General features: G+C 43.8%; 1 protein-coding gene across 5 annotated transcripts in view; it reads right to left on the reverse strand.

Annotated features, from left to right (window-relative positions):
* The window catches only part of HS6ST2 (heparan sulfate 6-O-sulfotransferase 2), a 330,457-nt gene extending 309,782 nt beyond the window's left edge, over positions 1-20,675 (reverse strand). For 2 of the 5 annotated variants that reach the window (XM_055268302.2, XM_055268300.2), the window contains exons 1-2: positions 19,982-20,675; positions 18,623-19,141 (exon numbers count right to left, since the gene is read on the reverse strand). In XM_055268302.2, coding sequence (XP_055124277.1) covers positions 18,623-19,141; positions 19,982-20,409 — 947 coding nt within the window. In that variant the 5' untranslated portion in view covers positions 20,410-20,675. Of the gene's footprint in view, positions 1-18,622; positions 19,142-19,260; positions 19,301-19,682; positions 19,790-19,981 lie in introns of those variants that run through there. The other 3 variants (XM_063635356.1, XM_063635357.1, XM_055268303.2) reach the window with 3 other exon arrangements.
* Positions 20,676-27,010: the final 6,335 nt, after the last annotated feature.

Raw genomic sequence — 27,010 nt, forward strand, 5'->3', positions numbered from 1 at the left:
ACACTACATGACTTCAAATTACACTAGAAAGTTATAGTAACCACAACAGCATGACATTGATATAAAAGCAGATACATAGACCAATGGAACAGAGTAGAGAACTCAGAAAAAAATCTGTGTATTTACATCTAACTGATTTTCAACAAAGGCACTAAGAATATATATTGGGAAAAGGGCACCCTCTTCAATAACTTGTGCTGGGAAAATTGGATAGCCACATGCAAAGAATAAAACTGGACCCTTAGCCCTCATCATGTGCAAAAATCAACTCAAGATTAAAGACTTAAACATAAGACCTGAAACTATGAAAATACTAGAAGAAAATCTAAGCAATCCAGCAATATATAAAAAAAGATTATGCACCATGACTAAGTACGATTTGTCAAGAGAATGCGAGATTGGCTTACTACCTGCGAGTAAATTAATGTAAAACACTATATCAATAGAATAAAGAGATAGGGTGTGGTGACTCACACCTGTAATCTCCGCATGTAGGAGGCCAAGGCAGGAGGACCTCCTGAGCCCAGGAGTTTGAGACCAGCCTGGACAACATGGTGAGACTCCATCTCTACAATAAAAAATAAAATTATCTGGGCATAGTGATGCACACCTGTAGTCCCAGCTATTCGAGACGCTGAGGTGGGGGGATTGCTTGAGCCCAGGAAGTTGAAGCTTCAGTGAGCCATGATCATGCCACTGCACTCCACCCTGGGCAACAAAGGGAAACCCTGTCTCAATAAATAAATAAATAAATAAATAAATAGAAAAAAACACAATTATCTCAAGAGATGCAGAATAATCATGACAAAATCCAACATCCATTCATTGTTTTTTTTAAAAAAACACTCATCAAACTAGGAATAAGACAACTTCCTCAATCTGATAAAAGACACCTAGGAAAAACCTAGAGCTCTCATATTTAATAGTGATAGACTGGTCAGAGAGCAGTGGCTCACACCTGTTATCCCAACACTTTGGGAGGCCGAGGCAGTACACCACTTGAGCCCAGGAGTTCAAGACCAGCCTGGGCAACATAGCAAGACCCTGTCTCTACACAGAATTTAAAAATTAGTCAGGCGTAGTGATCCTTGCCTATAGTTCTTCCTACCTGGAAGGCTGAGGTGGGAGGTTTCCTCAAGCCCCAGGAGGTTGAGGGTGCAGTGAGCTGTGATCATGCCACTGCATCCCAACCTGAATGACAGTGAGACCTTGTCTCAAATAATAATAATAATAATAATAATAAAAGACTGAATGCTTTCCCCTGAGATCAAAAACAAGATAAAGAAGTTCATTATAGCCACTTCTAGTTCACATTTTACTGGAGATTCTAGCCAAGGAAGTAAGGCAGGAAAAGGAAATAAAATTCATCAACACTGGATAGTAAGAAACAAAAGTGTCTATTTACAGATAACATAAGCATGTTGTATTAGTCCATTTGTGTGGCTATAAAGGAATGTCTGAGACTGGGTAACATAAAAAAGAAGTTTATCTGGCTTACAGTTCTGCAGGCTGTACAGAGAGCACAGTGTTGGCTTCTGCTTCTGGCAAGGGCCTCAGGAAGCTTAGAATCATGGTGGAAGGTGAAGGGAAGCCAGTGTGTCACATGGCAAGAGAGGGAGCAAGAGAGAGAGGTGGAAGTGCCAGACTCTTTTAAGCAAACAGATGTCATGTGACCTCATTATCACAGGGAGGGCACTGAGCCATTCATGAGAGATCTGCTCCCATAATCCAAACACCTCCCACCGGGCCCCACCTCCAACATTAGGGATTACATTTCAACATGAGATTGTGGGGAACACACATCCAAACTCTATCATTTGTATATAGAAAATCTTGAGGGATACTCTGAAAAACTATTAGAACTTAAAAATGAATTCAGCAAGGCTGCAGCATACAAGATCAATATTTAAAAATTAACTGGCCGGGCACAGTGGCTCATGCCTGTAATCCCAGCACTCTGGGAGGCCAAGGCGGGCAGATGACTTGAGGTCAGGAGTTTGAGACCAGACTGGCCAACATGGTGAAACCCCATCTCTACTAAAAATACAAAAATTAGCCAGGCATGGTGGTGTGCACCTGTAATCCCAGCTACTCAGGAGGCTGAGGCAGAAGAATTGCTTGAACATGGGAGGCAGAGGTTGCAGTGAGCCAAGATTGCGCCACCGCACTCCAGCCTGGCCGACAGAGACTGCGTCGCAAAACAAACAAACAAAAAAAACTATCTTTTTACATAGTAGCAATGAACAATCCAAAAATGAAAAAAATTCAATTTACAATAATATCAAAAGAGTAAAATACTTATAAATAAATTTAACAAAATAAGTTCAAAACTTACAATCTAAAGGCTTCAAATTAGCACTGAAAGAATTTAAAGAAGACTTAAACAAATGGAAAAATAGCCCATGTTTTTGAATTGAAAAACAGTATTGTCCATATGGCAATACTCCCCAAAATTGATCTATAGATTTAATACAATCCCTAGAAAAATCCCAGCCAGCTTCTTTGCAGATATTGATAAGCTGATGCTAAAATTCACAATGAAATTCGAGGTGCCAAGAAGAGCCAAAACAATCTAGAGAAAGAAAAAATAAATAAAAGATTCGCACTTCCTGCTTTCAAAACTAGCTACAAAGCAACAGTAGTCAAGACTATGTGTCACTTGATTAAAGATAGCTTCATAGACAAGTAAAATAGAATCCAGAAATAAACCCAAACATTTATGATTAACCGATTTTGTATAATGGTACCAAGGAAAATGAATAAAGAAAAACAGTCTTCAACAAAGGATTCTGGGACAACTATTACCTACATAAAAAAGGATAAAGTTATACCAATCTTACGGTGTGTCTCCTTTTTCACAGTATGCACAAAAATTAACTTGAAATAGATCATTGACCTTACTGTAAAAGGTTAAACTATAAAACTCTTAAAAGCAGACACAGGAGTAAATTTTTGTGATCACTAGGCAAAGCCTTCAGAAGTGACAAAGAAAAAAAATAAATTGGACTTCATCAAAATTTAAAACTTTCCTGCTTCAATGGTTATCTTCAAGAAAGTGAAGCAACAACCACTGAATGGGGGTAAAATGTTTGCAAAGCGTATATCTTATAAGAGACTTGAACCTAGAATATGTTTTAAAAAAGTTAATACTAAAAAGAAAAAGAAATAACACAATTAAGAATGTCAAACAACCTGTATAGATATGTCTCCAGAGAAGATACTCAAATGGGCAATAGGCACATGAAAAGATGTTTAACATCATTAGCCATCAGAAAAATGCAAATCAATACCACAATGAGATACAACTTCACACTCCTAGGATGGCTGTAATGAAAATGGCTGATACCACATCTCTCCATCTTGGCAGGTTTACTGCATACAAGAGCCCCCTCTGTTAACCAGAAAGTACTGCATCCTGGAGTCAGATTCCAGCAAATCAGAAGAGCTGGATTTTGTGGTCGCAGGCTTGTTTGCAGTCAGCATAGAAATCTGACCTCTGTGACATTCTCTAGAGAAGGCATTCTCAGCCAAAGGTCACAACCTGAAGCCCTGCACCCAGTCCGTGGACACTGAAGCCATAATCTTCCTACAATGAATAATGGTTACATCACCATGATTTAAAGCAAAACAAACATGACATTGAAAGGGGAATATCACAATCCTGCCCATTCCAGTCCAATCAGAATTTTTAAAACAGAGTTCGTCAATGCAACTGCTAACTTTCATACATACGAACACTGTATGTAGCCTTTCACTTAGCATTCAGCTGAACTCTGGAAAATTATGAGCCACTTTCCCATGATGGCATTAGGCAAGGTGGCTGCAACACAAGACGCTCTAACTGAGACGAGCTGAGCTAATCTGGCTGCATTAAACAGTCCAGCTGATCCCCATACCTTTAAGCTCTCCCAATATCAAAAGCACACCCCTTCCCATACAGGAGGCAGCCAAAAAGTGTACTTTCAGTCTCGTCCTAATGAATCTCATGACATGTAGGTCTCTAAAACCCTCACTAATAATTTTTTAAGACCACTGGATTAAATAGAAGTCTCAGTCAAAGCTGCATGTATGCAAATTCTAGCACTTTAAATGGGTTCTCTCCTTAAGTGCATAAACCAAAAAGCATGGGAACAATTGGATTAAGAAAGCAAGTGTTCTTTTTTAACCCCCTCTAACTGGCATTAAGTCACCAATCGTTGTCAAACACACATCACTTGCTTAATTATTTTGTGTGCGCATGTGTATATCTTTATAACTTCATAAACATATAAACGAGGGAGATGCAGATTTAATGTACACCCATATGGTGATAAATATAAAAGCCTCCAGAAGATTGTAGAATGCTATACTAATGCTAAAATGATCTCTTTTTTACTTTTTTATTTGCTTAAGTCACAAAAACAAACTGAAGGAGGCAGATGCAAAGCATAGATCCTTACCTAAAAGCAGAAATATTCAGACCATTTTGTTCAACAATGTAATTTTTAAAAAATACCTTGCTTCAGCTTCATATTCTCATATTAGTATAATTATCTTTCATAAATCTTATAGTGTGTTTATACATAAAATAATTTTTACATGTTCATGAAGTTTTTTATTGAAGTAATTTTTCATAAATAGCCTACTACGCATCATTCACACCAATATGCTTCATTTCAACATTGTTTTAATGCACTGGAGCTGGCCTATTATACTCTTAGAACATACTTTGCCACTTTCAGCAAAAACAAATCACAAAAATAAGTATTTTTGCCTCTAGAGTATCTGGCAATGAGCTCAAATAGTTCGTCAACCCTCAAGCTGTTTTGTCAGTTAATCTTCCACTTAGCAAAGTCTCAGCCATGAGGCATCAGCTGAAGTGGCCATCAGCCCAAGGTCACACTGGCCTCTGGTTGTTTTTTTATGGTTGTTCCATACCTTCAACCTAATTTCTTTGCCTCCAACATTAATAATGCCTGCCAGGCTGGTAGGCCCATGCTAATTTGCATTCTCTTTAATGGCACTTTTTTATGGCCTTCAGCTTTGCATAATGGCACTTTTCTAAAGCTGCCTCTTCCAAAAGGAAGAGAATGGTCACTCCTATGGGAATGTGCTACTCTTATTTGGTTATTTCAGCAACAAAATGGATTCTTATTATCTTCACGATGAGCCCCCAAAATAAGAATAGGCTTCAGGATTCATTTCATCTGGGACTTCTCCCTTGGTTTTTGAAAGAAAACATCTTTATTTCACTGGCTCCTCTGTTCCCAGATTACAAGAGATGCCCTGCCTGAACTCATTTATATTACCCTCTAAAGGCTGTGTCTACACTAACCAAATGCAGCAAAAAGCAATGGTCATTTATAGAAACAGGTCACAATTGGTCAAAGCAATGCAACTAACTGCTAGTGAGACAAATGCCAACATTCTACAAGGAGAAAGATTCTTTGGCCTCTTACAAATTTTGCATAGTGTATGTACCAAAAATGCAGTCTACAAGGGGGTAGAAATTAAAATACAGCTAAGGTCCTCATTTTTCTTATTTGAAAAAAGAAAACCTGAATCTTTTCTCTAGTGTCTTTTTTTATTTCCATTAAAACATCATACTTATGTGTAAATGTTAAATGTAAAAAGCATTTGAAATAACTTGCGCATCTAAATCTTTAAGAAGGGAAAAAAGAGCTGCAGAGTTCACCTTGAAAGAGTGACTTTTATTAAATTTTTAAAAGGTGTTTTTTAAAAACAGGCTAATATGTTGGATCTTGGTATCTCCAGATAGTTACTTCAGGTCTCCATTCCACTTAGCTTGTATAGACATAGCCACAGAAAAGAGAAGGGTTTTTAGAGATTTGTCTGAGAATTTAGTAGACATTAAAATATACCAGACAGGCCAAATATCCCAGTTGATTTTAAATGCCAGCTCCAATACTGCATAGCTGTGAAGATTTAGCAGGTTATGTATCTTGTCCAGTTCTCTGTTTTCTCATCTTTAAATGGGGTTTTAAAACATCTACCTCAGAGGTACAAAGAGGAGCTGGTACCATTCCTTCTGAAACTATTTCAATGAATAGAAAAAGAGGGACTCCTCCCTAACTCATTTTATGAGGCCAGCATCATCCTGATACCAAAGCCTGGCAGAGACACAACAAAAAAAGAGAATTTTAGACCAATATCCCTGATGAACATTCATGCAAAAATCCTCAATAAAATACTGGCAAACCGAATCCAGCAGCACATCAAAAAGCTTATCCATCATGATCAAGTGGGCTTCATCCCTGGGATGCAAGGCTGGTTCAACATCTGCAAATCAATAAATGTAATCCAGCATATAAACAGAACCAAAGACAAAAACCACATGATTATCTCAACAGATGCAGAAAAGGCCTTGGACAAAATTCAACAGCCCTTCATGCTAAAAACTCTCAATAAATTCGGTATCGATGGGACGTATCTCAAAATAATAAGAGCTATTTATGACAAACCCACAGCCAATATCATACTGAATGGGCAAAAACTGGAAGTATTCCCTTTGAAAACTGGCACAAGACAGGGATGCCCTCTCTCACCACTCCTATTCAACATAGTGTTGGAAGTTCTGGCCAGGGCAATCAGGCAGGAGAAAGAAATAAAGGGTATTCAATTAGGAAAAGAGGAAGTCAAATTGTCCCTGTTTGCAGATGACATGATTGTATATTTAGAAAACCCCATCGTCTCAGCCCAAAACCTCCTTAACCTGATAAGCAACTTCAGCAAAGTCTCAGGATATAAAATCAATGTGCAAAAATCACAAGCATTCTTATACACCAATAACAGACAAACAAGAGAGCCAAATCATGAGTAAACTCCCATTCACAATTGCTTCAAAGAGAATAAAATACCTAGGAATCCAACTTACAAGGGATGTGAAGGACCTCTTCAAGGAGAACTACAAACCACTGCTCAATGAAATAAAAGAGGATACAAACAAATGGAAGAACATTCCATGCTCATGGGTTGGAAGAATCAATATCGTGAAAATGGCCATACTGCCCAAGGTAATTTGTAGATTCAATGCCATCCCCATCAAGCTACCAATGACTTTCTTCACAGAATTGGAAAAAACTACTTTAAAGTTCATATGGAACCAAAAAAGAGCCTGCATTGCCAAGTCAATCCTAAGCCAAAAAAGTAAGGCTGGAGGCATCACGCTACCTGACTTCAAACTATTCTACAAGGCTACAGTAACAAAACAGCATGGTACTGGTACCAAAACAGAGATATAGATCAATGGAACAGAACAGAGCCCTCAGAAATAATACCACACATCTATAAACATCTGATCTTTGACAAACCTGACAAAAACAAGAAATGGGGAAAGGATTCCCTATTTAATAAATGGTGTTGGGAAAACTGGCTAGCCATATGTAGAAAGCTGAAACTGGATCCCTTCCTTACACCTTGTACAAAAATTAATTCAAGATGGATTAAAGACTTAAATGTTTGACCTAAAACCATAAAAACCCTAGAAGAAAACCTAGGCAATACCATTCAGGACATAGGCATGGGCAAGGACTTCATGTCTAAAACACCAAAAGCAATGGCAACAAAAGCCAAAATTGACAAACGGGATCTAATTAAACTAAAGGGCTTCTGCGCAGCAAAAGAAACTACCATCAGAGTGAACAGGCAACCTACAGAATGGGAGAAAATTTTTGCAATCTACCCATCTGACAAAGGGCTAATATCCAGAATCTACAAAGAACTCAAACAAATTTACAAGAAAAAAACAACCCCATCAAAAAGTGGGCAAAGGATATGAACAGACATTTCTCAAAAGAAGAAATTTATGCAGCCAAAAAACACATGAAAAAATGCTCATCATCACTGGCCATCAGAGAAATGCAAATCAAAACCACAATGAGCTACCATCTCACACCAGTTAGAATGGCGATCATTAAAATGTCAGGCAACAACAGGTATTGGAGAGGATGTGTAGAAATAGGAACACTTTTACATTGTTGGTGGGTCTGTAAACTAGTTCAACCATTGTGGAAGACGGTGTGGTGATTCCTCAAGGATCTAGAACTAGAAATACTGTTTGACCCAGCCATCCCATTACTGGGTATATACCCAAAGGATTATAAATCATGCTGCTATAAAGACACATGCACACATATGTTTATTGCAACACTATTCACAATAGCAAAGACTTGGAACCAACCCAAAAGTCCATCATTGATAGACTGGATTAAGAAAATGTGGCACATATACACCATGGAATACTATGCAGCCATAAAAAGGATGAGTTCGTGTCCTTTGCAGGAACATGGATGAAGCTGGAAACCATCATTCTCAGCAAACTATCGCAAGGACAGAAAACCAAACACCACATGTTCTCACTCATAGGTGGGAATTGAACAGTGACAACACTTGGACACAGCGTGGGTAACATCACACACTGGGGCCTGTCGTGGGGTGAGGGGAGGTGGGAGGGATAGCATTAGGAGATATACCTAATGTAAATGATTATTTAATGGGTGCAGCACACCAACATGGCACATGTATACATATGTAATAAACCAGCACGTTGTGCACATGTACCCTAGAACTTAAAGTATATATAAAAAAATCTATCTCAGAGGGTTGTTGTGAGAATTAAATGAGAAAATATATAATATGCTCCTTGCACAGGACCTGGCTCAGTATGTACCCCAAAATAGTAATAGATCTTCATGGAAAATCAGGCCAAGTTACCTGGGTCAAACTACTTAAGTCTCGGAGTTCTTCATTTTTGTATGCCAATTAAGAAACATTATGTGGTCGGTGAAGGATTGGTAATACTTACAAATATAGCAAACTAGTAACGTTCCTTCACATGCACTCAGGTATAACACAACACCCAATGTTTAAGCACTGCATATGATCAGATAGTATGGTCTACAAGATAATTCATTCACTGAAGTTTTTCAAGACTAATTTTAGGGCTCAGTATATCGACTATTTTCAAAAGTGTTCCATATGCACTTGAGTGTGTACTCTTCCAATTGGGTGCAGATTTTATATATGTGTGTGTGTGTGTGCGTGTATGTGTGTGTATGTGGGTATTTTAGATGTATATGTATATGTGTGTGTATATATATATATATATATATACCCCCATTATATTGAGTTTGTTAATCATGTTGTTCAAATCCTCTGTATCCTTATCCATTTTTTGTTCATTTTACCTATAAATTTCTGAAAAAAAATCAGATTTTATAATTTCTGCTTTTAGCTCTGCCAACTTTTGCTTTATATGTTTCAAACTTATGGTATTAAGCATATGCAAGTTTAGAATTGTTATCTGAAAAAAAAACTGAACTGTTAATCATTACACAGTGATCCTGTTTATCCCCAATAATGGTTCTACCTTAAAGTCTGTTTTGTCTGATATCAACATAGCCACATCAGTTTACTTCTGGCTAGTGTTTGCGTAGTGTACCTATTCCAATCCTTTTTGTGTGCTTTATGTTCTTACGTTTTACCTTTGTTTCTTATACCAGCATATAGTTGGATTTTTTATTTTCATCCATTGTGATAATCTAGGTCTTAACTGGTGAGTTTAGTCAACTCCTATTTATTGTAATAACTGAAGAGTTGGCTGCCATGATCAAAGAGCCCTTTAAAAGTATTTCTGGGTTGTATGATGTAACTTGGTCACCCTGGTCAATTTCTAAATACTCTTTGCTTGCATTGACTCTCCTGTAGTAAGTTAGCAAAAACCCGAGGATCTTTATGAGTAAACTGAAGCTAATACTATACTGAAGATTTGCAGCTATTAGCACAGTTATGGGAGAAAGTCAATTAATGCAAGGAATGGTGCACCCAGGCCTAATCCATTTGAGGTAAATCAATACATTGCACATTTCAATTGCTCTGTATTCGCACAGAACAGTGCATAGAAGCAACTCATTAGAATTAAACTCTTCACAAGAAACAGACCAATTCTCTCAGACTCACTAGGGCATCTCCACTAGTAAAATTTAAAAAGCAATCAAACTGAATAAGAAGTCCTCTTTGCAGACACTTACATTGGGGAAGAACAAGATTCTTGACAATCCAGAGTAAATGAAGTGCAAATTATTCTCTTATAATATAACTCAGAATTGAAGCTTAAATTGTGACTGAAAAAGAGCCCACAGTTTAATCAGAAAAATACATTTATTGATAATTCCCATGAGCTCCTATTTGATACATTTATATCATAGGATAACAAGTTCGAAACTATTGCCAAGTTATAAATATGGAATTTATGCACAATTTGCATGTATTAAATTGTATTTTGAATCTGCATGTGTGCCTATATTTGAATATTTATAATATTCCAGAAAAAGCACAGTGGAATGTGCAAGACAGATTTATTTAGTGTAATGCTCTGAAATGTGTCAAAGTCTTCAACACAGTTTTTGGAGGCAAAATGGCAGAAATAACAAATGGGATGCAATAAGACCAACTGAATACAAAGTTCAATACCTAGTAAAATGAGAAAAGCTCTTTTGCCAATAAATATTTTACTAAAGTTTAGACAAATATTTATCTAAGCTTACAAGGACATTGTTTTAGAGGACATATGCCATTAAATGGATTATTCATTATCCTTTAATGGAAAGGGGGAAATTCCCATCCATACATCTCTTTTTAAACTCGGTGACTAAATACCTCATTTCATGTGTCACAGAACGTCAATATTAGCTTTTCAACTGTGAAGCATGTTCTTTACACTGTCAAAACAACTTGTACCTATGGTGTAGTTTCAGTGGAGTTTCAACAATAAGATTATGCACCTCACTATATGTGTATAGAGTGGTCCCTCAGATATTGGAATAGTTGGACAATGACATTTCTAATCAACTTTATTTATGGTTAACTGGGGGTAATACTCTTATGCAGTGAAACTTCTCTAGGAGGGGGCTGCTTAGCAAAGTGAACTCTCCTTTTCTGCTGGACGAGAGCAACATATACACTAACTGATCAAAGCTCCCAGTTATGGATGTATAGAACTTTAGCCCTTTACCAACCCCAAGATTTTAACTCTTCCAGCCAGACCATCAGCCCTGGTGTCAACTCACTAAGAAAGAAGCTCATGGAGATCCAAAGTCCAGACTACCTCGGATGGCTCTGGCTGAGCAGAATAAGCTTTATATTTCCAACTGTGTACCACCATTAACTTCCTGTTCCATATAATTTATAAATTAAAATTTATAATTTATAAATGAGGAGGAAACAATAGCAATTCATTCAAGTAGCTCTATACCATACTGGTATAAAAAGAGTTCCATGCATTGTGTGGGAATATGATAACAGCCAGTTATCGAAAATCAGCAGCCAATGTCTGACTCATCACCTCTGCCTTTCAGGGTGAGGGTTTATTAGGGCTGAGGCTACTCTCCTCATTAAGGGCTCCCAGGATATCAAGAGGCTAATGAAATAACCAGCCAGGAACCAAAAACGTAGACCTGTGTGTAATTAATCACAGCTTAGTAAAACATTATTTTAAAAATTGTTAATGCTTATTGTTATAAGTAATGTAGACTCATAAAGAAAATTCAAAACCTTCAGAAAAGCAGAATAAGAAAATAAATCACTAATAGATCTACTAATATTCTATTATTTTTTTCGTCCAGTTTCTGTCTTTCATGCTTAGATTTGGGAGAGGTAGGAGATGATTTCTCTCGCTCGCTCACTCACTCTCTTTTTTTCTTTAACGTAATTGTAGTCGTACTGGGTCCATAATTTTCTATCTCTTTTTCTCTTAGCATTAAATCACTAGCAATTTTCCATGCTCTATCAAAGGACATTTAAGTGGTTTTGTAATAATCCTTCAAGTGGATGTACTGAGATTTCTTGAACCATTCTTCTCCATGTGGATGTTCAGATTGTTTCCAATTTGGTGCACTTATAGTAACTCCAGTTAGCCTCCTAGTATGTGTTCTCATAGCATCCTGTACTTTTCCCCCATGGCACTTCATATAATTTTAAGTAATTGATAATTTGTTTTCTGTCTATCTTTCCCATTCCTATGAAGGCAGGGACCACATCTACCTGGTTCTTCCCGGTAACCCCAGCATATAGCACAGGGATAGCAGATACTCAATAAATATTTGATGAATCAATAAATAAATGAGTGAATGAATGAAAGCATGTATAAAAGTATGTTTTTCTGCAAAATCCCGGAAAACAAATTATGGGTCATAGAAATAAATATTTTTATATTCTGTGTTTACACTATTTAATTTATTTCCAAAAAGGTCATTCAAGTTACATTCCCACTGACAATGTATGAGAATTTTGATATTTACCATGCCCTTGTCAGCACTGTCTACCTTTTTTGTTTGGTGGTGATATATGTTGGGTTTTGCTTTGTTAGTTTGTTTGTTTTAATCAGGGTTACAGAGGCAAAAAAAGTATTCTATGTTTAAATGTGCATTTCTTTAGTACCAGTGAAATAAAAGTTTTTCCATGTCTGCAAACTAGTTTGGGGGTCCTATGTTGTAAATTGTCTGGTCACGTCCTTTGATTCTCTAATCAGCTCATGAGAGTTATTTGTACAGTAAAGATTTCAACTTTGTGTCTGTTGTAATTGTGCATATTACTACCAGTTTGAAACCTTTTCATTTTGGCTTTTTTTGACAGATAAGCATATCTTATTCTTATGTAATCATAACTATTGATCTTTTTTCCTTTATTCAAACATCCTTTTCCTTGGCTAAGAGTCCCATATGTGAATTGCAGCTATCATTTAAATAACAATGCTAATTGTGAATTCAGATTAACTGGGTCCACAGATTCCCACATATAATGTATGACAGAGCCCTAACCTGCCCCAGAGCCCCAGTTGTCACCTCCTTATAAGGCCTGTCCACTAGAAATCTAGGCAACGGGAACCAGTCATGACTTCTTAGTACTCTCCAGCCCAAACTAGATCCCCTTCTCAACCTCTCTGTTTTGGTGGCTGGTACCACCTACATTCCAGACTAGATATCAGGGAGATAGCTTTACCTAGACTCCGACCTTTATTTACTTCCATGGTGTTTTTGCACTCTTTCCATCCAAGAGCTTCCCATATTTGCTGGGGTTCCTCATTGCCATTCAAGTCCTCCACAGTGGAGCCTAACCCCATCTACTTCCCTAACCATTATTTCTCCAAGCATGAACCTTTCAGGTCTGGCCAGACCTGCCTAGGTGAGGTTGCTGGAGCTCAAAAGGTCATGAGGACTCCATGCCCACCCACAATGCCTCCTTTCTTCTTAATACAACTCTCCTACTCCTAGAGGCCTTCTCAAAAGGATGTCTCCTTTTTCTGGCCTGTTCCTCATATTTTAGAAAGGAAAGGGCCCTGGAAAGCATCTCATTTAAATCTCCCATTTTATAGATAAGACACTGAGACCAAGGGAGGGAAAAGGGCTTGTCCAAAATCTAAATTTCCTCTCCCAGCACCTGTCTACATTACATAGTCCTGCACTTCATATGCTAATCTTTATAGACTTGAGGCTGAAGATGGTTATCTTGGCTTTTTTGGTTTCATCTTGGCTCTAATCGCCCCACAACTGCTAGCACCATGCGAGAGACATAATAGTTACTCCATCTGCTTTGCCGATTAGACCCAAACTACAACATAACAGATGGACTTTTCTTTATTTTTTGTATATTCTGGTAAATGTATGACATTTTAAAGACATTATTGATTTTCAAATTGTTTTCAAACAAAATCTATTTTTTAGTTAAATATCTAAAGTACCAAATTGTTCTGTTCTACCATAAGCTCTGTGAGACAGAGAATGATGTCTCTTCCCTGCACTATAATGAACAGTTTCACAAAATCTTGTTTAATGAATGACAGAAAAAAACGGATGGCTATTCTTTTAATGTCATTACATACTACCTCAGTTGATGACTGACATCCATGAAAGACAAGCTCTAGCATTTTAATTGTCACATAGCACAGATCTAAAATTATTAGTAAGTGATGTTAATTCTGAATAGCCTTTTGTACTACCTGAGAACTTAAAGCTTTGTAAGGACTCCAACACCATGTTTGACATCCATGCAAAGATGCTAATTAATACTACTGGCATTCTACAGATATTGCAATGGTAGATTTCTCCCCCTCTTCTATGAAATAGCTAAGATGGTACCACAGCTCTCAAAGACAGCTGAAGAAATGTATCCTCAGCTAAGTAAAACTGAGAGCCCAACAGCTTAGAGCGTGATGAACCACACGACCAGTACTGACTACTGGCTGTAACAGTTCATTCTGCTTAATGCCTCAGCCTATACCACAAGCCTGTTGTGTCATTTTGCCTCACTGCAAAATCAAGGAAGAGAAAGAGGGAAAGCGTGGGCTTGTGAGGCATGATCAGGTACACACACTCTATAGTTACAGCTCTTTCAAAATAGAGCCACCTTTTAAAAACAAATGGAAAGAAAAGAAAGCTTTTTCCACAATTTAAAAAAAGAAAAATAGAATGACCAAAAAAAGCTTTTCTCCATCTAAACAAACACTTTTTAGTCCTTTCCCATCAATGATATGCTACTGGATTCGAGATGATAATTAATTACTCTTCCAGATGCCTCAGATTGCTCCCATCCTGCTCAGCTTTGCAGGGATTCCCAACATGGCAATGAAAGGCCCCTCAGCAATCTAGCAACAAGACCTACCCCTGGTGAATAAAACACCTTAGGGATGTAGAAATCTGTTCTTCTCCCAATGGGTGTGGTAACCCTGGCCCAATCACTCATCCAAACTGAAAATTTTAGAGATGCTAAAAGTCTAGGGTACAACATGAATATGATCAGATTCTTTGACTTGTATAGCCATGGACCCTGACCTCTCAACCCCATTCTGTGCATGCCGGCCAGCATGATACCTAGTGACGAAGAAGGGGACTAGTGCTATTTCTTTGGGCCCAGTTCTGAATTCCCCCTACAGAACAAATGGCACACTAGAGTTGGCTACAAACAGAGGAAATTTGGCCTGAGAAAAGCCTGCAGAATTTGGGACTTTTAACAGCTTGTGAGCAACAATGTTTGGATACACTTTCAAAAATGGTCTCAGAAATTCTAAAATGAGCAGGACCCTGAGTGACTGCAAACAACATACTGGCAGACAGATGGATGAAATCCAATTTCTGATTTTTCTAAAGAAATATTATTCTTAATAAACAACTTGAGCCTTTCACCAGCCAAACACACACACTCTCTCTCTCTCTCTCTTTGTCCTCTCCAGGCAACGTGATCACGGTCGTTTCTATTCAGTTATATATCACCCAAGCACTTAACCATCCGCGGAGGCAGAGAAGCATCCCAAATGTAGCACTGGAAGCAGGATTCAGAGTCTTGGCTTGCAGCCACAATAGCCTCTGATACCCCCCCTAATGTGGATGAATGGCTGTGAGTCAGTAGGTGGTTCCTGTCGCAGCTGAAGGCTCCTACTGAAGCTCATCCAACCAGGCCTCAGCCCGCTCCCATCCTGCTCAGCTTTGCAGGGATTCCCAACATGGCAATGAAAGACCCCTCTGCAATCTAGCCACAAAACCTATCCCCAGTGAATAGAAAGCCTTAGGGATGTAGAAATCCGTTCTTCTCCCAATGGGTGTGGTAACCTGGCCCAAAAAACTCATCCAAACTCACATGTTGTAAAATGACTGACGACGATAATGATGTAGGTGATAACAACAACAGCCAACATTTATTGTGTTCATTCACTTTGTGGGAATGACTAACTCAAGACCTCACTGTGGTTTTGCAAAAAACCCTTGTTCATCAAGGTGCAGTCAACAGAGCAAGGGTTGTGGAGTCAGACAGAAGTGGAGTCAGATTCCTGCTGTGCCGCTAAAAAAACTCAGTGACCCGGGGGAAGCCCTTTAGCCTTTTTGGGCTTCATTCTCATCTGATAAATGGGGATCCTTTTGTCCACTCTGGCCTCTTGCTGAAGATGGTGCAAGTTTACAGAGGAATACCAGAGATAAGGGATATGAATGCTTATCATAAACTGGAGTGCACTCTCTACACAGGATCTGGTCGAGGGTCACATGGCTGGTTAGTGGCTGGCGTAGAACTAAGGCTCAGCTGTCTGAACTCCCAGGCCAGAAAGGTGGAACTATTGTTCCCCTTAGTTGAGAGGAGCACAGAGACCACCAGCTGGCACAGAGAGGCTGTTTGACACAGGAACTCCCAAAAGCAGACTCTCCCATTTCCAGACACCAGCTTCTCACCCCCACATTTCACCATCGATGCAGCTGCCTTTACCTCTAAATTTTCGCCTTGCACAGACACATAGAACAGTCATATACACACACTCTCTCATTCACACACACACGCACACCTTAGCTCTTACAGATTATCAGAACTCACAGAACTGGTCCTGCAACCCCCTAGGGGATCTGTCAACATCCAGGGAAATTCTGGAACCCCTAGGCTATCCCTGTTCTTCAAAGTGAGTATTTCTGGAGGTGGGCAGGAATGAATGAAATAAAAAGGTGCCCTTGAGGTAGCAATGCATTTCTCTAGCAAATTTTATTTCATTTTTGCAAACACCGTAAAATCCAGTAACTGTGACTTTTTAGAACGTGGTTGTTCTTTGATTAGACTAGATGCTACTGTGGTATCACCCTTTTAATAACCAAGAAAATTCTATGTCATTTCAAATAATTTTGCTTCAATTTGGGACAATCCAAGAGGCTTTGAGGGGTTCTGGTTATCTTCTGGAGAATGCGGGAAGGAATCTGCCAGAGGACAGTAGCCACCAAACAGATAATCTAGACCACATTAATAATGTGTGTTTATAGACATCATACCGTGACCTACGTGTTCAAAAGGATCAGTAAAGGCACATGTGCCCCATGGAACTCCAGACAAGACCTTGTTTTCACATCTCTGCTATAGTCGTGGCTGTGGAATTCTACTTTTGCCCAGAAGAGCTTTTTAAATATTACCACCTCTCGCTACACCTACAAGGTCTGTCAGTATGAGAAATTCTTTTCAATATTGCCCAAATTGTTTGGGAACTTATTAAACACCAGAATATTGTTGTGACAATGACTTACACAATTGTACCAACGGATTGAGGTCCTGGGGCTAAGGTTTTCTTGGGGTGGAAGAAAAAATCTGTTAGTATTGCAAAGGAAATACAAGTCTGGCAGATTCTGCCACAATTCCAGCATTTGAGAAAGGACACTGTAAACCGAGAGAAGAGAGAGTGAAGACGAGAGCCAGGGGATGATGTTCCCCCTAAATCTCAATTGTAATCTGAAAGTCAGAGGGCTCTAGGGCTCTATTTGCTGCAGTTGGACAGAAAAATCCACACTGGTCGTTGCGTTCTAACAGTCACCTGCAAAGCATCCCCTTGTCCAGGGTACCAAGTGCCCGGGGCGCGAGGGAGGACGGAACGCAGACATGTCCTTGCCGGCCCAGAGACCCCATCCAGAGGCCTCCAGGCCATGAAACTCACCTTGTGCACCCCCTGGACTCCCTGCTTCAGCCCAGATTTGTTTTAAGGAGACTTGTGAAACAGTAGCCCTGGCTGGACTAACTGCACCCCAAGCACTCACTTCCCCCACCCCACCACCACCCACTTTACAGTACTGCATGACCTCTAGCAACTGGACATCGCATTTGGAGGGAGGAAAATACCCTTGCTTCTGGCTACAGACTATTAATAAATCAGCTTTTACCGCATCAGCCCAGGCTCACAGAACATGGGCTGGCAGCGCCCCATGCCGGGGCTCGGGCTTTTAAAATATTTTTTGTAAATCAGGAGAGGCTCCTGGTGGCTGAACCCCACATGGGGTCCAGGGCACCATCCCAGCCCGCTCTTCGGTCCGCGGGGTGCACCCGGCACTCCCAAAGAGCCACGGATGCCTCTCATGCAGCCAGTAGTGATAAGCAAGCCTGGGAACCATGAGCTCTCCTTGGATGTCGGAAAATAGAGACAGAGGGACACCCAGTCGCCCGGGAAGAGCAGAGCCAGAGCGGGGAAGGAGAGAGGTGAAAAAGTCCGGCAAGAAAAGAAAAACAGAAAGGGTAAGAGAGAAAAAGAATAAAAGCGAGAGAGGGGAATGAAAAGAAGGAACAGCGAGCAAACAGGAGCAGACAAGATCTAGGGCACAAGAGAGAAAGAGGGAGAACAAGGCAAATAGACGAAGCGGGGTAGAGGGAAAAGGGGGGGAGGGAAGAATGCGGGCGCCGAAAGGAGGAAGAGCGCGCTGAAAGGAGACTTCGGAACCCGGGTGCAGAGTAGAAGAAAGGAGGGATCCAGACACGCTGCACGGAGAGCGCGGCTCTTTAGGGTTCTCCAGTGCGGAGACTGAGCGCGATGCCCCGTCTCAGCGGCCAGTGGAGCGCTCGTTCCGGGCCGCTCGGCCGCCTCCCCCGCACGCTCTCCCAACCATCACGCAGGCCACCCTGCGGACAGACAGACGGTCAGTCCGGGGCCGGTGCGGAAAGCCTTTCTGTGGCCGCCACAGCGCGGCGAACGTGCGCTACTGGGCGCCCAGCACCTGCCCAGCCGGGGTGCAAACGCCCGGGCGCCAGGGTGCGCGCTAGGTCGCCGGCTTGGGCCAGCCGCGCCTCCCAGCCCTCCGCCCGCCTAGGCCCGGGTCCCGCTCGACTACAGGCGCGCACTCACCTGGACGGTCTCAGCCTGGCGTCGCGCTTGCCGTCCACCACGGAGGGCACACAGCTAGTGAGCTCGGTCCAGTCGGCGTGCAACCCGCAGCTCCAGCCCGTGGAGAACCTGGAGAAGAGCCAGGTCTCCCGCTTACCCGGCCGGTGGCAAGTGCATTTCTTCTGACCCACGCGGCACTCGCACGGCTGCTCCAGCTGGATGTTGCGCACCAAGTGGCGGCCGAAAGTGGTGCCCCCGGTCTTCTGGATGTGCAGGAACACGATCAGGTCATCGCCCTTGATGTCGAAGTCTACCTTGCGCAGGAGGTCGCCGCGGGTGAAATTGTAGCGGGGCACGAACCTGGCGGAGCTCTCATCCTCCGAGCGGTACGGGTCCGGCACCGGAGAGCTGAACGCCTGCAGGCGGAGGAGCTGGCATTCTGTGCCGGGGCACACGTATTGGAGGACGATCACGGCAAATAGGAAGAGCATCACCAAAGCTAGCAGCAGCTTGTTGGATTTCTCATCCATGTTCCCGACGCTGGGGGAAACCCAAGCTCGTTACGTCAATCCCGCAGCTCAGCCCGCGCTCGCCGTGCCCCCGCACCGCCCCCTTCCCCTGAAGCCGCCGCTGCGCCCCTATCCCCCTCCCCTCCGCACCGAGTACTCCACGGCGGCGGCGGCTGCGGCGGCAGCTCCCTTCCCCGCTTCCTTCCTTCCCGGCAGGCTCAGCGCTGTGGCTTCTGCGGCACACACACACCCCCACCCCGACTCCTTCCCGCGGGCCGTTCGCCCCCTCCCCCCGCCAGAGCTCTCCGGAGCTCCCCGGAGCCCCTCCACGGGGTTTAGCCCCAGTGGGACCCCTCCGGGCCCAGTCGCCCCACTCCTCAACTCACGCCCCCAGTCCGGGCCCCCGCGTGTCTCGCTCCACTCTCGGTGGCTCCCATCCCCATCCCGCTTCGTCCGCCGGACTCTCCGGGCTCTTCTGCCCCCATCCCCTTTGGAGCGCACACCTCTGTCCGGGTTTCTCCCCGCATGCCCCGAAGCCCTCCTTTTGCCCGCGCCCGCGCCCGCTTGCCCACCCGGGAGCCGGCCTCGAGGGAGCTCGGAGCCGGGGGCTCAGAGTTATCCTGGGGTAATGAGCCGGCCGGCAGCCCGACTTGCTAGCGGAGACGCTGCGCTGCCGGTGCCCGCGGAAGTGGCGACGGAGCCGCGGCGTGGCCAAATGCGCGCCGCACCCCTCCGGAGACCCCAGCCCGGCCACCAATGGCCAGCTGGAACTTTACGCCCTTCTCTACCCCCCGCGGCTCCCTTCCCTCCCCGTACAGCACCTTCGCACCCTGGCCTGGGAGCGCGAACCCCGCTTTCACCTAGAACGTACCTGGCCAGGGGGCCGAAAATCTTGGAGATGATCGCACCGAGCACGTGCTTCAGCGAGTGGCCCAGGGCGGCCAGGCCCCGAGTGAGCAGGGCCCGGCAGAGGGAGCCCAGGTCCCAGCGTCGCCTGAGGACGTGCATCCGCCTGCGGCGGCCCCGGGACAGCAGCACGAAAAGCGGGGCGCACGCGGCTCCCGCCAGGGAAGAAGACGCCTTTCGGGGCTTGTCCAGGAGCGGCCGGGTGTGGAATCCGTGAGACACACCCCTAGGAGGGCCCGCGCGAACTGAGGCGGCGACCGACCCGGGCCGGCTCTCTGCCAATTCGGCCTCTACTCTGGAATGCCGGCGGGGACAGGTGGTGCGGGCGGGCGCTCCTCGCTCCGGTTGCCGCGGCGGCTCGAACGCCCGGACTGCACACGCAGGCAGTGCCATTCCCCCCTTCAGGCAACTCAGGGTACTAAGGATCACGAGCGAGCTTGAATTTATATAATAATGCCTCACGCCTAAGAGCTCGAGCCACTTCACAAGCAGAGAACCTGGGTTTTCTCTTTTCTTGGAGTACGGAGGTCACTCCGCTTAGCGCATCACTCCACTTTGGCTCGTAATTTCAACCTCTCCTAAAATAGCAAAGGCGCAAATTGGAGCTTTTCCGTCTCTCTTTGCCAATTTCCATTCTCCAGCGGAAGCGGGGGCATTTTCTGAAAAGGTAAGTCAGCATGATAAAAAGACAGCATGACCAAAAAGCATTACAGAATGAGAATCTGACCTTTTTTAGAGCACAGACTGTCTTCTTGCTGAATCCTGTGTACTAAACCTTGTGCCTGCAGGAAGGCTTGACTCATAAAAGGTTTGTTGAATGAATGGATACATAACTAAAAACTCCATCAGAGTGAGACCATCTAATCCAAGGTAATGTGACACATGAGGAAACTGAGGCCCAGAGAGGGGTAGGGACATGCCCAAGGTCACACAGCAGAGCCCCAGGGTTTGAACCCAAGAAACCCAGCACCATCCACCTATTTCCTGATACTAAAACTACCTTCTCTAATAAATAGGCACAGATCTTCCTCAAGCTCCAGTGTCCGAAAGGCTCTTTTCTGCTGCTGGACTAGGAATGCAAGGTTTAACAGGGAAAGAATGGATGTCCCTTCAGGAAAAGGACCCTGGGAACTCAGGACTCAGTCTGTCCCCATTTGATTGATCAAAGGGGCTTGCTGTACATCAGCACACTGGTGTTTCCATGACTGAGTGTGCAACTCCCTCCAGTCCCACTGCTGCAGAAGGGGCACCGGTTGGCAGCAGTGTTTCTGAGCAGTGCTGTTGGCACTGGGGCCACTGAGTGGGAGAATGCGGACCACCAGCTGAGTCCTGGGGTGGGGGCATGTCCCTCCTGGAGACAGGCTCTCCCAGTATCTCCCTTGCTGAGCTCTGCTCCATCCCTTTCCTGTTCTGTGCCATGAAGCGGCAAGCCTAAGAATAGTCCAGAAGTCCTGGGAAATCTGTCACTGGACAGCCTGGGATAATCACTTGCTCCTCCTGAGCTTCAGTTTTCTTGTCTGTAAGATAGCACCAATTATGTCCTCTGTTTTGACAAACTGAGTCACTGTGGGGATGAAATGTAAAAACCTTTAGGCCACTCCAAATGTGAGGCTGTGTTTACCTGTTGCTCTAAGCTCAGTGTGCCAACTTCGTCACAGGCCAAATAAGGAACAGGCCCTTCTCGGGGAATTTTGTGGCTGTGCACCCTGTCCTTACCACCCCCTAGAATTCCCAGCCCTGGCTAGACTTCTACGTGCCCCTAAACCTACTGAGGACAGTGAGGGACCCTTTGTCCAGCTGCGGACATAAGGGATAGTGGAATTTTGAAATCCTGAATTTCTAGCACTCCAGGCATCTCCTGTCCTGAGGCTCCAGGAACACTCTGAAAACCCAACGAACTTGTACAAAGAAGCCAGATGCAGTAACTTACAAGGTTGACCTCTCAGCTTCCCCAAGAGCTCCCCTGGTGCCCAGGCTGGTAGGCCTGGGCCTGCTCCCCCTGAGGGCAGCTTCGGGTGTGAGCCAGCGTAGTGGGAAGCTATGGAGGTGGCCCCGGAGCTCTGCTTGCCAGCTGCCCCTGCCTTCTGCTTGGCCACTAACTGCGGTCAACCTCTTTAGCCTACCCAATAGGTGGCCCTCCTCATGATGTCGCATAAAGATTCCCTGCCATTACACCACCTTTGTATGTAATGGCATTCAGTGGGTCCCTAGGAAAATATTTCTGAAACAGGTGGGTCACAGATTCAAGCCCTCAGCAGCTAAACTACGGAGTTTCTACTGTAAGAGGGATTAGTGGCATTGGAACACAAGAAAGTGCCTTGGGTGGAGGGAAGGGGGAGGTGGTAAACAGTCCGGTGGGGGGGGGAAGTCAGGTTTTACTCATATGAGTTGTGAAAAGGAACGTGTCCACACACATGCACACACACTCACAGTCCAACCTTCAAAGAAAGGGCCAGTGAGTTTGGTAGTTGCAGAGCAAGAGGGACAAGGTGGGGCTGTAAAGTTCAGTTTCTGAGATATAATATGTCACTAGGATTTTTGCATTTAGAAGCCCTTCCTCCACCCCCTCATGCTGTGAGGAACAAAGAAATGAATCTCTCATACAGGAATTCATATATCAGGGCTCCTGGAAGTATAAGAAAACAGTCTTTGTGGGGAGCAGGGAGTCCCACAAACCTCAGAAGATCCCTCCAGGATTGAAGAGGCTTTTTGCTGAGAAGCAGGGAATTTTTCCTACGTGTGTCCCGAGAGCCATGTTCTCCTGAGGCCAAGGCTGGGCCTTGGCTGCATGTTGAAGAGGCTTCTTGTAATCTCGGCTGGTCTCTGCTCCCAGGAGCCGGTTCCTCTCAGGCAGTGAATGACAAAGGTTCAAATGCTCTAGATTTTGGCTTTTTGGGGAGAGATTGGGGGTGGGAGGCAAAAAAAAGGGGGGGAAGAGAACTGGCCGAACTGTCAAGTCTTCAGTTTTCCATCTCCTTAATTCTAATACCAACTGGAGTTGCTGTGTATACATATATTTGGGATTCTGTACCTGGAAGGTGAGGAGAACTCTGTCATCTGAGCAGGGCTTCTGGTTGTCTCTATGGTGTGGTATGATTTTCATTATTTTCCCAGGACCGTCCTTCCATGGTTTTTCCAATGAAAAGGTTGATGATTCTGGGAGCATAAAGGTCAGCCTGGCTTGCATGCTAAGCAGCACAAGGCCAGACATGCATTTGGTTCCTGTAATCTGAGACAACAGTGGGAGGTAGTTGCAAGAGCACTGGCCTGGGAGTCCAGAGACCTGGGCTCATGTCTTGACTCTGACACTAATGAAACTATATATATATATATATATATAACCCCGACGAAGCCACTTGCTCACTTTTGGGCTCAACTTCCTTATCTGTGAGATGGCAAGGTTGACTTTGTGATTCAAGGGGCACTTTCCTGATCTGACATTCCTTGTCACATGTTTACCTTTACTGTCTTCTTCAAAGGCTGAAGGACTGCCAAAGACTCAGGGCCTTAGCCCGGGGGGAATGACTGAGACCTGGTCCTACCTGCATTCTGTGGCATTTGCATCACTGGATCCCACCAGGCCAGCAGCAGCTGCAATTGTTCTGGGCCCATATTACAAGGGTGACAGCAGGGTACCCTGTTCAAATTAGAGCAGAAATAGTGGAAACTTCATATTAAAGAAAGCATGACATTCTTTCTAGAAAGCATAGATGATGCCTTCCCCTCATCCTGAGCATTCTCTTCAACCCTGGCTTTCTAGCTGTCTCTCATTTTGTGAAAACGTTCATACTCTCAATAATAGGCAATTCTGTCACAAAGATCGAAGGCATGCAAACTACTGAGTTGATTGGTTTCTGTTCTTATGTGTCTCTCCAAACGGAATGAATAGCATTACTTAATGAAAACACTGTCCTGCAATTCAGGCTTTAATATTATAAACAGGCTGGGTGTGTTATATGCATCACTCTCAATAGTCATTTATTTTCCCCCACAAAACACTGTTTTATTTTTCTAGCCTAACAAAACATGGGGCTCAAGGAGTTAAAAAAAAGGAGGTGCCAGGGTGCTGTATATGCTAAATGAATATGTGCTGAGAAGGTAGGATAAGCACTGGAATGGGGCTCATAGTAGACCCAACCCTGTGAACAAGCAGCCCGATGACCGACCCTCTCCTGATGAAGGATTCCCACCATTTCACTAGCAGTGAAATTCCCTTTTTTTTTTTGAGATGGAGTCTCACCCTGGCTGGAGTGCAGTGGTATGTTTTCGGCTCACTGCAGCCTCCACCTCCTGGGTTCAAGCAATTCTCATGCCTCAACCTCCCAAGTAGCTGGGATTACAGACACGCACCACCATGCCTGGCAACTTTTTGTATTTTTAGTAGAGACGGGATTTGGCCTTGTTGGCCAGGCTGGTCTCGAACTTGTGACCACAGGTGATCCACCCACCTCGGCCTCCCAAAGTGCTGGAATTACAGGCGTGGGCCACTGTGCCCAGCCAAAATTCCCACTTTTCACTGACAACAAATGGAAGAGTCAGCTCATGCAGGGCTTTTAAAGCTACAATAAGCCAAGGCCTAGCAACCATAGGCAGCAGGCCAGACTGCTCCTGGAACAGTCATCTCACTTCTTTGGGCCTCAGTTTCCACTCTTAGAAAATATCCTGGGCTGGGTTTGGTGGCTCACACTTGTAGTTCCAACACTTTGGGAGGCCAAGGCAGGTGGATCGCTGGAGCACAGAAGTTTGAGACCAGCCTGGGCAGCATAGCGAAACCCCGTGTCTACAAAAAAAAAATACAAAAAATTAGCTGGGCGTGGTGGCATGCACCTGTGGTCCCAAGCTACTCGGGAGGCTGATGTTGGAGGATCCGTTGAGCCTGAGAGACTGAGGGTGCAGTGAGCCATGACCATACTACTGCACTCCAGCCTGGGTGACAGAGTGAGACCCTGTCTCAAAAAAAGAAAAAAGAAGAAGAAGAAGAAAGTAGTCTGACCAGGTACCTCCAAAAAGCTGGTTTAGGGGTATAGTAAAGAGGAATCCAATCTCAAATGAGTGCTTTTAAAGAGAAGGGAGCATAGGTTTGGAGAGCACACTGCCCTGTGGGGTTTAATTAGGGCTCTGTGAATTCATCAGAACCTCAATTTTCTCATCCATGAAAATGAGGTTAATGATGGCTACCTCAGTGGGCTGTCATGCGAGTTAACTAAAATAATCTACTGAGAACACTTAGTCTAGTTCTTGAAAAAGCAGACCTTCAGAAAATGCTTGCTTTTTTCCACCTCTTTTGACTCAATGCCTTTGATTTGGTATCTTTGTTATATCTCCACAGTAGCAACACACATATACTTAATGACAGGCAACTGGCTATGGGCCTAATTTTGTCCTAGGCTGGCTTTGCCACATCCAATTTTTTTATCTGCAGTCTTTTCTCACCCTCCCTCCACGTCTCTCCAGTGCTCTCCTGGCTCATGTCCCATGGAGGAGGAAAGCCTCTGATCCACTGTGTCACAATGAGGGATGGGACATATACACGTGTCCCCTTCCAAGATATATCAACAAGAAAAGAGGAGATGGCATTGCGTAACCCTAATGAATGGTCCTTCCCATGGGATACTAGGAAACACAGAAAATAGGGCAGTGGAGGAGATGCTTGGAGAGCTGAGATAGAGAGTGGAAGAGAGCTATAGGTAAATAAAGAGGAGAGCTTACAGGGCGAGCCCTACTTTAAACTCTTGACACTAATTTTAAGCTCCATTCGCTTCAAAAGTTAATGGTTGATCTGGCCGGAGGGGTTTCCATTTGAGCAACTGGTCAAACCACAGCAGTTGGGATTAAAAAACAAGGTCAAGTTTCCATTCATCCTGCTTGAGCCTTAGCTGAGCAAGCCCCATCGACCGAGCCCTGGGCTGGCAGCACCAGCTCACAGTGGTAGAGTAGAAAAAGCACCAAGTGGGATGCCAATAAAACAATGTTTGAGTCCCAGTTCTGCCTCTGGCTTACTGTGTGACCCTGGGTGAGTCACTTGATGTCTCTGGGATTTAGTTGCCAACTTTGGTAAAATGAGGGGCTGCCTTAGATGACCCGGAAAGCCCCTCCCAGCAGGAGCCTTATGTGATCTGAGCTATGCTAGCTAATGAGAAGGCTGAGGAGGGACACCCCTCTCTTCTGGCTGTTGTGTCAGCAAAGATACACTACCAAGGATGACCCTCCAGTTAGTCCCTGAGTCACAAAAGCAGAAGAAGGACTTAAATGAGGAGCAAACTTTCTCAGATCATAGGGATAAGATAGAAAGTTGAAAATAAGGCTTCTGGACCTCTACTGACTTGGATGGTAAAGTCAAGGCTGAAAGATTGGGAAAAAGTCATGTCAAGAACTTACTTCCATGGCCAGGCGCAGCGGCTCATGCCTGTAATTCCAGCAATTTGGGAGGCCGAGGTGGACGGATCACCTAAGGTCAGGAGTTCGAGACCAGCCTGGTCAACATGGTGAAACTCTACTAAAATACATCTCTACTAAAAATACAAAAATTAGCTGGGTGTGGTCGTGTGTGCCTATAATCCCAGCTACTTGGGAGACTGAGGCAGGAGAATCGCTTGGACCTGGGAGGCAGAGGCTGCAGTCAGCCGGGAACATGCCACTGCACTCCAGCCTGGGCAACTGAGCAAGACTTCATCTCAAAATAAAAATAAAAATAAAGAACTGACCTCCAGCTAACACAAAAGCCCAAGGTAGGTTTTAATAATGGTAATGATAAAAACAAAAATGGCCTTACCTGACCCACAGTTTCCCATTTATTTTTATACTCTGGGATCTCAGCAAGAGAAGAACACACCCATTGCCTGACTGATCTCTGTGGGAGTCCTAGTTCTGAATACTAAAATACAAGAGTTGAAAATTATATCTTAGGTCAACCTGAAGAATTTGAAGGAAGCAGGCTTCAAGGCCAAAGTTGCTCCCAGGAAAAGGATTTATTTGTCATTCAAATGGGCTGGAA

The sequence above is a fragment of the Symphalangus syndactylus genome, chromosome X (assembly GCF_028878055.3).
Source record: "Symphalangus syndactylus isolate Jambi chromosome X, NHGRI_mSymSyn1-v2.1_pri, whole genome shotgun sequence".
Classification (NCBI taxonomy): Eukaryota; Metazoa; Chordata; class Mammalia; order Primates; family Hylobatidae; genus Symphalangus; species Symphalangus syndactylus.